Genomic DNA, 13,778 nt, shown 5'->3' on the forward strand with positions numbered 1-13,778 from the left:
AAAGGCAACAATGGAAATGCCATATGTGCTGGATTCATTCATGATCAAACTCCAAAATAATTAAAGAAGATAAGGTTCTATATACAGCTAGAAGCACACTGCATATTAATTTTAATTAACAGAAATGGACTGAAATGTCCACAAAGAAGTTGTCCAATAGAATTTGTAAGTTGCACATCTGTTGTTGTTGTTGTTTAAAAAGGTTATAAGTTAAAGTCCACATCCCAAAATATTTATACCCGTGAGTACTAGTTATTCAGATTTACACAACTTTCCTCCAACCAAAAAATTGTACCCAATGCTAAACAGTTTTATTATTAACCTGTAATCAATCAGATACTTCTAGACCTGATTGCATGTGTAATTACCTTTTGTCAGATACAATTTGCCTGATAAACATGTCAGAACACTTGCTGCTTAGTCTGTTTCAACAGGTAAATGCTGCCTTTCCACAGCCTCTGGGCGTAATTAACAGAGGGGGGAAAAGGCTGTTATAAAAACACACAGAAGCTGATTCACTGAGCCAGGAGTTCACAGCATGCAACCTGCCAAGGCCTATTTCATGGCCCTCCATGCTTGCCTGAGCACTTATTGAGTTCCAGCCTGCTGTGACAGGGCAGTAGTGGCAAGCTCTGGACGACAATGTTTGATTGGGGGGGGCGGGATTTCCACATGAACTTCAGGAAGGGACAGGACTAGGCCTCTAATGAATTCTTTGAAAGAATGGATGATAATATCAGCTAGTCCCCTCCAGGAGCAAAGGAAAATGTTAAAGCGGAACCATTTTCAAGGGGCAGAAAACATGTATGTTTGGCACTCCAATCTTAAACTCAGGTACCTGTATAAATATGCACACCCATTCCCCTCTGTGTTCATTAATGGAACAGGGTTTCTGCCGCTTAACTTAACATAATAAAGGAGGATAAAAATTGCCCATTAGTTGTGGGGTGAATGCATCCTTTGCATGCAAAAGGGGGGTGCACGTTCAGGGGTAACTAAATGCACACCAAAGTTGAGATCCAAGGCACACTTTTATTTGGAAACAAGCTCCATTAAAATAAACGGGGCTTACTTGCAGTGCTCAGGGATAAGCATGCTGTTTTCCTTGGCAGATAACCGGGACTCATCAGGGTAGGGAAGATTTGGGCCTCAGCCCAACAAAGCTTGTAAAAGTGTATAGCCCTGCACTATGGGGAGCGAGGAAAGAAATCCCTACCTGACCTCTGGATAACCCAAACAGGAGATTAGCCCATTTCCAAGCAAAGTAAGTTGTCACACTGTTAGGCCAATTGCTTCTATTGACATTTTGCATAAACATCTTACACAGGATGACCAGAAAGGACTGTTATGCCATTAACGTCTCCCCCCCCCTTTTTTTCCACTCTTCTTTCTTTCTTTCTTTCTTTCTTTTTTAATACCTAAGCTTTTACAGAATAAAGGCCTTTCTGAATTAGGGATAACAAAAGGGTCAAAAGGTCACAAACATTCTTTTAAGTAGGTACAAATCTAGAAAGTTTAAATTCATTGGAAAGTGCAAATTAGAACTTTTTTTAAAAAAAAGTACAAAACTCGGCACATACCCTAGATTGTTGAAAGAACCCATCAATTCAGCTTACTTTAACTTCGATGACATGAATACTTATGTCAAAAACTTTAGGTTACCGTAGGCTGCATTTTTATTATTTACTTTAAAATATTCAAAGCTATTCACATACTCTTTTTAAAAAAAGGAAAAAGGAAAAGGCCAAATTGCTCCACTTGCTTAACGGAACAGATAAGTTGTCACCATTCATGAAGTACTGGCCCCTACACATCAAATGTTAAAAAATAAATCAAACCAAAAGATAGCATTAAAAAATAAAAGAAAACCCCGATCACTAACACAGCGGTATAGTGTGCTGCATAAGACACACAAAATATTTTATAATCTTGTTAGTTTTATTTTGGCTTTGATCAGAGATGGAAACAATCTCTTTTTAATAGTATGAAAGCCTCCCGCTGGGAACTGCAGATTACAGCTAATTGCTAAATTCTTTGAAATTCAGCTATAATTGATTGTGACCTTCTTAATTAAAAACCTAAAAGGCTGGCCAACGTTTCCTCCTAAAGTAACCGCTGCTAAACATATGCAATTGTGAACTATGTTCGCTATGAGACTTTATGTCTTTTTATGCAAGACAATTTTATAATTTTTTTGGCCAACAACGAATATGTCTAGCATCCTTGCTTTAATCAGAAAACATTTCAGAGCCATTACATACAGAATTTGACAGAGAACTGAATATGGGATTACTCCTGTCTCAAACACAGCACAACACATTCAAAACTGTAGTCAATGAACAAAGAAACCAGCAGCACTCAAGTAAAAGAGTCTTTCAACTACCTGTTGAGCCCTGTAGATTTAGATCGCTAAATGTTTCAGAATATTTATACACCATTTACTAACCCATGATGCATGTGACAACAAAAACAGACAAGGGTTACTAGAGAGGGGCAAAGGCATTCATAAGATTTCAGATGTTCCAGCTGCTGTTCTGCACTGGAAGCTCTGGGTCACTGTAGCAGACAGATGTTAGTCTAGGGGTAGGGAACCTCTGGTCCAGGGAATTTGGCTCTCCAAACCTCTCTATCTGTTAACCTGAATGCCTTATGACAGGTGTAGGGAATTTCTGGTCCTCCAGATGTTGCTGAACTCAAACTCCCATCATCCCTGGCTAATGGCTGTACTTACTGCGGCTGGTGGATGTTCAACAACTTCTGGAGGGCTAAAGGTTCCCCATTCATGCCTTAGAAGGAAGGGCAGGCAAGAAATATAAATGAGTAAAAGGAAAAAGTCCCTCCCTCTCCAAAGGAACAGGTCTATGGAATGATGAAGATAATGTTTTAGAAACAGAGAGAAAGGGGGTATGTGTGTTCTGTCCAGTTTCTTCATTGTTTCTTTATGTACGTTCAGATACATCAGTCTTACTAAAATCCAGATATTCTCCCTGACAATATGTAATTTATAACAAGGACAAATTGTTCCTATGCATAAAGCACAACTAAAACAATATTAATTGGGGTGGGATATGTCAAATGTATCAGGAGGGATGTATTTTCCAAGATATATTTCATCAGACTTTGTAGTTTCTTCTTAAGTGTCAGTAGAGTCTTAAACTGATCTACTAAACACTGTGAGGTACATTAGCTATAAATACCAGAACAGGACAATCACATTAACAGGAATGCATTTTTTTAAAAAAAAACAATAGTAAAATCTATTTAGATACTGCAGTTAAAGTCTGAACATTAACAATAGATTGCCCTTACTTTCCTTTTAAGATATGTACATCTGTTTCAAATTGACATCCTTAAGTGAAGATATTAGCTGTCACTATAATGGGGATATAATCTCTCACACATTTGTAAGTGTATATAAATACATAAACTCAGGGGTTATGACAGCTGAACCACAGGGAATTGTTCTGCTCTGAAAAAGTCAAAAGTTATTTGGGTTCATACTAATCCTTAACAACCTAAATTCTCCCAAAGGGCAGAGTGCTTTCTTTAAATCTAGACCTTGAGGTAAATTCTGAGAGATGCCTGGTCTTGTTATATTATATACTGCTAATTCCTTAGGACTTCAAATGAACTGAGGACCGTATGCAAGGGGTGGGGGGTGGGGGAGAATGCAGGATGTTAGGTAGGAATTGTGCAAACAAGGCGGTTGCTCTGCTAGAATACCCAGAAAATATTTTGATGCTACAACTTTTGCTAATCCTGTTTTAGAAGTCAAGCATTATTATTTTTTTCTAAAGAAAGGTCATAGAAAGTCGCAAGGTTGATAAAATCGAGTAAGGCAGGCACCACTTATGCTATAGCAACCCTGAATACAAACACAAAGAAACACTGTTTAATTGTAGTGCCTCCTTTCTCATCATTAAAGAATAAGCTGGACCGGTGGCAAAAGAACTGTCTTTTTGAGTTTACAGCTTGAAAAGGAGCCGTCTGGCAGACAGTTTTCAAAGGGCAAGGGGTCTGGACAAGTTGTTTCTGTGTAGCCCGTTAGCCTGTACACAGAGTCCTTTTGCACAAAGCAACAAAACAATTGTAGAGGTAAAAGTTGGTTGGATTAGTAGTGTTTTAGGTCACCATTTTCCAGAACTTACAACACAATGTTTAAAACAGTGCATGAACAAATTCCAAACATATTTCACTCTCCACTCATAAGAAGAGTTGCAATAATCCACAACTGTTGGGGAGGGGAAATGTTGCTGCAAAGTCACATCTTTATTTAATTTTGTGTTAATTAACACGATTTATATCCCTTTGCTGTTATGTTTGGCAAATAAATGGGGAATGTAACAAACTGGGGTTTAAACAAGTTGCTGGGAAAACCACAGACAGTGCAATCCTATACATGTCGACTTAGAAGGACGTCCTATTGAGTTCCACAATATTTACTCCCAGGTAAAAGTAGATATAGGATTCCAGCCCCAAAAACATCAGGTTTAAGCTTCAAATGCTCATTTGGAATATTGTGCCTGCAATAGTATGGACACTTGACAGGGACTAAATCCCGATGAATTCAACAGGGCTTACTTCCAGGTAGACATTACAGGCTTTACACTGTAACAGTTTCTCTCTCTCACACACACACACACACACACACACACACACAGCCAACAACTCAACATAAGCTTTGCCTGTAAAAAACTTAATGAAAGAAATGGGTTCTTTCACAACATGGATGCCTGATGTTTGGTCCTCACACTGGAGTTGCTGTGGCCTGTTGGTGGCCATGTGAATTGCAACAGGACAACAGCATTACAATTTTATTATATAGTTGTAAACCACTTAGAAGACATTTGGGCATATACACAGTATATAAATAAAAAGAAATAAAGTAATAATTAAAAAGTATTTTTTGAGACTACAATGTTTTATTGAAGCAGTTCCTACAATATATCAAATTATTAACACTCTGATCAAACCTATTTGATTGCAGGCTTGCAAGCAGCATTAAAAACTTCAGTGACTAATGGTAATACTTCAAAAACTACTGAATATTAAGCATATGCACCACTTACAAAATGATTTCTCATGACAGAATTTTCATTCAATATCATTCTTCAACCATAAAGCCTCTCCTCACAAGAATAGTGCTCTTCAGGTGAAACACATTATTTTGGGGCAACCAAAAACTTCTTTTCAGCATGTGTGCGAAGAAACCAATGACAAATGATAACACCAACATGCAGATTCTTAGGAGAACACCCTCAAAATTGTCAAAAGAATTAGTACAACAGATCTGTGGGGGTGGGTTATTTTTCCTCAGAACTTACTCTGTAGTTTGCTCAGTGACATTTTTATTTTTGGTCATGCATTGTTCTTGTTACTTTTCTACATTTAGTCAGTCTGTCTTCAGTATAGTAACAAAAAAAAAGATAGCAAATAGTAGTTAGTTTTCTTTATTTATTAAATTTCTATCCTGCTCTTTCTTCCAAAGGAGCCCAAGGCAGCAAACGGTTATTCATTCACTCATTCATCCTTTATTGGCATAATGAGGCAAACATCAATGTGGTGTTTTTTGTTTTTAAAGGCAGTCACTGGCAGTGGGTCTCCAGGGTTTCAGCCAATACCTGAAGATGCCAGGGATTGAACATCTACAGCAAAGTAGATGGTTCTATTACTTAGTCAAAGCTCTTCTGCTAACAATTAAAAATGAAACAAAAACATGTAAAAAAGCACACAAACAAACCACATACCCTCACAGTCAACAACTTCAAGATTACCATTCAGCCATCAAAGCCTGGGTAAACAGGAATGTTTGTAAGTTGTTTCTAAACATTAAAAATGAGAAGGACAGATACAGGCCAATGCAAACTGGGCAGCACTCAGAGATGACACCACTAACAGTGCCTCCCTTGCTCATTGTAAGGCCCAAGATGGTTGATGCTGCTTTATAAAGAACTTGGGCCCAGAGTCCTTTAGCTAACAGTATGGTACAGTAAGCCTGCAACTTACAGGCATTTAGGTACCGGTAAGTTGCAATCCCACTTGCCATTGCACCCATTGTGTTTTGACTACACACCATTTTGGTTTTAAGCACTATCCCCAGAACGTTGCTATACTAACGTTTTGGACCTGGTAGCCACTTGTTGTGCTTTCAGGACTGGTGACACAAAGTCCTATCAGGCTGCTCCGCTTAACAACCCACCAGCTAGGTTCTGCAACTAGCTGCTGCCTCTGGGTTGCCTTCAAGAGCTGCCCCACACAGAGCACATTTCGGCGCTCCAAACAGGAGGTCACCAAAATGTGGACAACTGGGGCCAGGCTATCCTGGTCCACGAACAGCCATAGCTGGTGAACCAGCCTAAACTGGTCGTAAGCACTCCCAACCACACAGAAGTCACTTGAGACTCCAGTAACTTTAGTAAGTAGAGCAGCATAAGCAGACAGTAGAGACTGTTATTTTCCAGCACCACTAATAGCAAACCTTGAATTAGGAACACTAAAACTTGATAGCATGAGTAGCCAGCTGGCACTAGATTGAATTCAGTGGCCATTAAGCCCAGTACGAGTGGTTTGAGAAAGAACAGGGATTCAGCACATCTGGTATTTAGTAAGTCCTGGCAATTCCTCTGAGGCATCTTGTGCTGACTGATATACCAAAGCACTGAAACCAGATGTTTTGACATACTGTAGTCCTCCCTACAATCTATGGCAGATACAGAAAGCCTCTTCAGAAGGCGGGTGAAGTGTTAAGATCCAACAGCTTCCAAGGCAATGAACCTGAGTGACAGGAAAATGTGACCCGGTATGAGGGGAACTGCAATCTCCCTGAGGTAGAAGGGCTTGCCAGCCAACATGACTTCCATCTTATCATGATTGGGTTGGGTTGGATTTCTCCTGTGCAGCTCACAATTGCAGTTCAGTTACTTGGTAACCACTGTCACTATAGGAACTTTGTCTGGAGAAGAGTCATCAGCAAATATTGATAGGGTGGATCCCTGCAGATACCATGCAAGAGGTCTGTGGAATCTCTTTGTTTCCAGCTTTAGAAACAAAAAGGAACACTCAAGTGCGCAGCCGTGACTGGCTGTGTTCCATTAATACATTCAGTGAACAAATGTTGAAATTTTGCATGCAGTTTTAATGGCTATAAATTTTAAATGGTTAAATTGTAATATTTAATTGCTACTTTTCACTCTGTAGCTGCTGTCTTCCCTAAGCAGTACATTCTCAAAATATGTAAATAACACTTCCATATACAGGTAGTTGATTATTTTAATTTCCCCATATCTTTCCAATATTGACTTCATGAATGAGTTGCCTTTGGCATCCTGTCAGCTAAAGCTATAGGGATTGATAAATTCAGTTATTTTTGCTTTTGTTGAACTGTGCCAAAAAGAGAAATATTTTGCCCTCACAATGGAGAGATAATTTCTTTCCCTCATTCAAGCCTGCTGCGATTTAAGGGGAAAAACACACATCACTTATGACCTGCCTCTACTTTGAAATAGCATCCATTCCTGGCAAGTAATCCTTTGGTAGATTCTTGTGTTCCCTAAAACCATATTATTCTAACCCACTATTGATGGACTCCATCCATTATCACTTGGAAGTAGTGTTAATCCCTCAGTAATTAACACCTTCATTAAAGTAATTTGAGCTCAAAAGAAGTTTAAGGTGTATTATTGGCTTAGTTAAATTAAGCTTACTGGGAATAATTTCTACTTCATTCGAACTTTCAGCTCTTTTCAGTTGAGTATTTCTAGTTTGTACATTATTCTGGGTTTATCTGAAAGTGGGTCTAGCTGCACAGAACAAGTTCCATTAATTGTAAGCTTAGAATGCTTCCAATTACAGGACGTATCTATGATTTAGGCTGCTTCCCAAGCTTATTAGAAGAGCAATGAGATGCAAGTCAGCAAGAATGCAAAAATAGAGACCAAACTTTATATTGGACAAAGGAAACAGAGTTAATCTTATCTTCTGCGCCTTTAAGCAAAGTATATAGCACAGTATCTGACAGAAAATTACTTCTTAAATTGAAAAACAAACATATCAGTATAAGTATAAGATGGGCAAATAGTGGGGGGGGGGGCATGAAGTTTAAAAGCCAAGGCAGAAACCCCCTCAGAGCAACCAGTAGCCAAAGCCATTAACCAATACAGAGAATCATAGAACTGCAGAGTTGGAAGGGAGCCTGAAGATCATCTAGTTCAATCCCCTGCAATATCCATATGTAAATTGAACCTGCAACCTTGGTGTTATCAGCCCCATGCTCTAACCAACTGAGCTATCCATTGACTATGAGAGAGCCAGTGTGGTGTAGTGGTTAAGAGCGGTGGACTCGTAATCTGGTGAACCAGGTTCGCGTCTCCGCTCCTCTACATGCAGCTGCTGGGCGACCTTGGGCTAGTCACACTTCTTTGAAGTCTCTCAGCCCCACTCACCTCACAGAGTGTTTGTTGTGGGGGAGGAAGGGAAAGGAGAATGTTAGCTGCTTTGAGACTCCTTTGAGTAGTGATAAAGCGGGATATCAAATCCAAACTATCAGTACAAAGACCACAGTATCTGGCAAGCATGTGAACACTTAGGCAGTGAGCTATTTAGCATGTTTCAGCATGTGTTAATATTTCTATTCAACATTAGAATTACACGACGGAATGCACCTACAAAAATGTACACTTGTTCATAACATTTTGGCCCTCTGATAAACAGTTGGGACTGGATTTCACAAAGCCACTGTACCTTTTTCTCACATTAGCTACCCCGAAGAGGAGTGTACATCATACCGAGTGAATGGATAACAGGTCTTAACCGCAGCTGTTTTGAACAGCTTCTAGAACCCAGTACGGTCAAGTGGATAATAATTGGTCCTTGATGCCAAATACCTGGCTACTTAAGGAAATCCTGCTAGAATCTCTAGAAGGACAGCAGATGGTAAGAACATAAGAAAATAAGAAGAGATCTCCTGAGCCTGCATAATCTGGTTTACCACAGTGGCCAAGCTCAAGAACACTGCATGAGGGCAATAGCTTTCTCCTGCTGTTGAGAGGCATTCTGCCTGTGATATTGGAGGTGTTGTGATGGCCATTTGCTTCATTGATAGCCTTATCCTTCATTAACTAGTCTAAACCTCTTTTAAAGTCAACTAAGTTGGACCATCCCCATCACATCTTGTGGGACAGCAAATTCCACAGTTTAACTATGTTAAGCAGCACTTCCCTTTTGTTTGTTCTCACTCTTTCAGCTTCAGTTGATGATCCCAATGGCTTCTAGTATTGTGAGGGAGGCAAACTTGTTTCTGTCCAGTTTTTCCACACCACAGATAACTTCATAAACCTCTATCATGTCCCCTCACCTTTTACTCCTTTTTTTCGACGTTAAAAAGTCCTGACCATTGTAATCTCTGAAGAGTTGCCTCAGTCTCCTAATCATTTTGGTTGCCAGTAATTTCCTGCACCTCTTTTTTTAAAACATGTTGTTACCTTGGGCACTTCCCAGTCTTCAGGTATTAAGGCCAATCTATGGAACAATATATGCTTTTTTTAATGTTAGGTCAACTATTTTACATTTGAGTTGAGTGGGAGTTTGACAGTCACAGGTAGGTCCACTTGTGGCCTTCCAGCTCTGAACATCTAGGCTTTAGCGTCTGTGTGGCACCACCAACAATTATATCAGCCTTCTCCTTCTAACACCTATTTGCATAATCACAGTTTCCAATCCTGGCAAGCAGTTCCTGCGAATTTCAGTCTGTTAAAATCGAAAGCCTGCCTACCAAATCAATTGATTGTGCTATATAGCCTTTGATCACTTTTGGATATTTAAGGAACCAGGCTTTGAAAAACAAAGAATTGTGCATCTCTGTACATCAAGTTATGAATCACAAGTCAGTCAGCAATGGGTTCAGTTGTGCAGCACTAGATCATTTTAGACCCTGGACTTAATGATTTTATAGAGATCCCCCTTTAGATAACCAGAATGTTACCAGTTGTGAAGCATACAATTTTCTTTCCCTCCCACCGCACAGCCAACATTCCATGCTATCCAAATGCTTTGGCATTCCTAATCTGTTACAGCAGAAAAAACAAAACAAAAGCAGCACACTTTTAAAAAACAGAGTTGGCAAATTAACGACATTGAGTATGCGCAGTTTCACATTATAAAAATTCACTTAAAACTTGCTACCATAGCTACAGGAACAAAATGTGTTTGTTTCTGCCTCCCTGATACTAAAATACATTTACTTAGGAATAAGGACCATTTGGTTGTAGAAAAGAATAATTGATTTTTCCATCATCCAATCCCACCCATACAAACAATTCTGGGCAAAGTATTTATTTAGGATGCATACACACACACACACACAAAGGTTTGCAATCAGTCTGGAACTGGAACAACTTTGCAATAGTCATTCCATAAGGAATTACCAATTAATTTCTACTTCTCACTTTAGTCGTTCTAGATCAGCTATGGAGGAATATATTCGGTGCAACAGTTGAATTATTATTACAGCAGGTTGCTGAGAGCAAAGGAGCATGTTTCATGTGGTTCTTTGGAGGCAGCCATTTTCACTTTTGGATGCTTGCCCCAGTTTTCAGTCACTATGAGGCCCATGTCTACTCTGACAAAATTTCTAAATGAAAATAGCATGCAAAATGGCATGCAAAACAACAGTGTCAGTCAGCTGTGCTAGCTGGTGCTGATGGGAGTTGTAGTCTAAAACACTTGGAGGGCATCCAGTTAGCAAAAGCTGATGTAGGTATTCATGTATGTTACGTCACATACATGCTGATCTACACAGCTGTTTCATGCTATTTCCTACGCATAAGTGCTATCTACATCAAGCCTGAAACAGCCCTGAACGTGTCTTCAGAGCACCAAAACTTGACAGTTAACTGCAGTGCGTGCTACGTTTATTAATTTGTGTCAGAAATAACCAGCGAAGGCTACCCCACGCTCCTCCTAATCTTGCCTGTTGCCATGAAATCACACAGAAAAGAGTAAGCTGTTGTTGAGATAACTGGCTTCCATTAGTAAGCATGTGATTGGCAGGACGATAAAGTCTTTTCCCTCACAGGTCAGCTACTTTTTAAAAAGAGGGCAACCCTGCTGATCCATCTTTTAGCTACAGTCTCTCACTGAGTCCCAATTCTCTTGCCTTTTAGCTTTGATATGGTTCAAGCTTTCCCCCTTGTATCAGCCCCTACCTGTCATCAGCTCCTCTGTACCAAACAGCAAATATCAGGAGTTTGACCTCAGGGCACAGTCCGGGTGGGCAGGTAAAACCTGACCACTGGACCCACTTCCTTATCTTTCATATCCTGCAATTCATGAAACAGTATCGAATTCAAACTAAAAAACAGAAGCATGACCTCTTTCTGAAAAAGGCTCTGTTGCCTTTCTAAGTATGCTTGAAAAGAACTGTCATTTGGCCTATTAAGAAAGAAATGGATCATAAATAGAAGGGAGAGGAAGAGTGTTAAATCCTTACTAAAAGCTAAATGTTGCTCTTTGTAAGGATTGACATCACTGCAATGAGCCGCTAGTAGATGAGGAAGAAAACAAAAAGGGACTGGTCTTCATTTACGTTCTGTATTCAGAAGCAAAGCAAAAATGATTGCAACAAATTGTATTAAAATAGTTGTTGCTTAAATACCTGGAAGGCATTCCACTTTTAATACATAATGGTGCACCTGGAACTCTGAATGGCAGATATAGGGAACCTAATGAAAATATTATGTCATACTTAGGAGAGACACAACTGAGTTCAGCTTTTTCTTACGTAAACTAGGATTTATCATAATGGTCTACCTTCACTGGGGAGTTTTGAAAATGAATTGGGTAATGATTTTAAAGCAAACGATAGACTAGTTATGTAAAAGAGATTACTAATAACAATAAAAATTAGAAATCGTATGATGTGAGGAAATGCAAAAGGTGTGCCCCACAAAAGGTAAATTAAGGAGAATATATAAAATTTTCATTTCCCTCTCTCCTCATAAGGCCCTACTAGAATCAAGCAGTCTCAAATATGATTTCAGCCTAAAGTAAAAGATCGACAAGAGATAATATTCAACAGAATAAAATGTTGCTTTTAATTATGATGCATGATAACTCTAGCCTTAAACATGTTTAAAAAACAAACAAACCCACACAAAAGCCATCATTTGAACTTACTTACCAATTAACTATGGTATTTCACATAGCACCACACAGAAATATGGGTCAAGGTTGTACTCATTATGAGATCAGCATATATTAAAACAGCCTTTTCATTCAAATTTACAACTCTGCAAATACATTAGAATTCAACCTCACATCCTGACAACTGAATAGCTATACCCTTTTGCTTGTTACACGTGAAGTAGTGGGATAGTCATTTCCCCAAATTTCCCAAAATGTCAGAGGGGTAGTTGTGTTATGTCTGTTGCAACAAGAGTCTTGCTGGACCAACAAACACATTTATGGCATAAGCATCTGATGATGTGGCTCAGAAGCACCAGGGTTTCTCCAGCCCGGCTTCCTGCAGCGGCATCTTGCTTCTCCCAAGCCACCCTCTAGCGAACCTACAGAGCAACATGCAATGCAACTGGGGATGGAGGGTCAACAAGTCATTGTGTGAGTAGACTTCATGTCATCTGCTAACACATAGGGTTGCTTGGACCATGAATCAAAGGCTTGGTGTTCAGTAAAATGTGACCATTAACAGGCATACAAATGAAGTCTTACTTGTCTGAGGTCGATGAATGCTAACTGTAAGGTTTCTCCATGGAACCCAGGTACAGGCTCAGAGCTGGCGAACACTGTAATAACAATAACAATAAATCCTTTCAATCCAGAATCCAGAATTTCTTTTCACTATAACATGCATCACCAAGCACTGGGATATTGACATTTTTAAGATCAGTAATCTGGAGACACACCTTTCATTGGCATATTCCCCCAACATTTCACCTCTGTCCTACAATGCAGAGTTCCTGTGTCCCAAATAGCATGAAAAGGAGGCAGCTTTTCTTTGTTTTGCATGGTGAATTTATCAGAAAAGCCATTCAAAATTATTATCAGTTCCAAAGCTATCAGCGTCTAATTTTGTCATTATAGCATTTGCTCTATAAAATCTTCTTAGCCTAACCAGAGGCAGTACCCTGCCCGCCCGATCACTTCCACCACTAGCAGAATATCCCCTTCTCGCCAAATTTTGGGGGGAGGAGAGGCGTTCTGGTGTGCCACCTGGGGCAGAGAAGATGAGCAGGAGTACAGTGCAGAATGCCCCTTCGCTCAACAGCTGTGGCAAGGGGAGAGGCATTGTGGCAGCAGTGGAAGGGGGGCTGGCATGGCCGAAGGAAGGCAGTGGCACATTCCCATTTCACTTCCAGTGGCAAAATGGGATGGTTAGTCCCTAAGCCTAACCATGGTAGAAGAATGACAGTAAGCAGGAGGGAGAATAAAGATCCAAACAGGCAGAATAATCTAAGCAGAAAAGATAAAACGTTGTGTTTATGCCTTTAACAAGTTGTTTGTAATGGAATTCTACTCTTAAAATTCAAAAGAGTGTAAAAGCTATGTAAAAAGACCATACATTAAAATGCAAACTATATAGAAGCTGAGCAATTAGTATGCAGGTTATGTTACAGACCAGGTAAAGGGAGTAAGCAGACAAGCTGCAATATGACCATTTTCACATCACAGTCCTAACTATGCCACTTGAAAATCTGTCCCATTGATTTCCAATGGATCTTACTTTCAAGGTACATGGTGTAGGCTCAGGTATTTGAATTTAAAGG

The 13,778-nt window shown here is 39.6% G+C and overlaps 1 protein-coding gene across 7 annotated transcripts in view; it reads right to left on the reverse strand.

The window, feature by feature from the left end:
- Positions 1–13,778, reverse strand: part of EXOC6 (exocyst complex component 6) — a 98,939-nt gene that overhangs the window by 23,700 nt on the left and 61,461 nt on the right. For all 7 annotated transcript variants that reach the window (XM_083740874.1, XM_083740870.1, XM_083740873.1 and 4 more), the window contains one exon: positions 12,724–12,797. In XM_083740874.1, the coding sequence (XP_083597000.1) occupies positions 12,724–12,797 (74 nt within the window). The remainder of the gene's footprint in view (positions 1–12,723; positions 12,798–13,778) is intronic.

Source organism: Podarcis gaigeae, assembly GCF_964106915.1.
Source record: "Podarcis gaigeae genome assembly, chromosome: 5".
In the NCBI taxonomy this organism is placed as follows: domain Eukaryota; kingdom Metazoa; phylum Chordata; class Lepidosauria; order Squamata; family Lacertidae; genus Podarcis; species Podarcis gaigeae.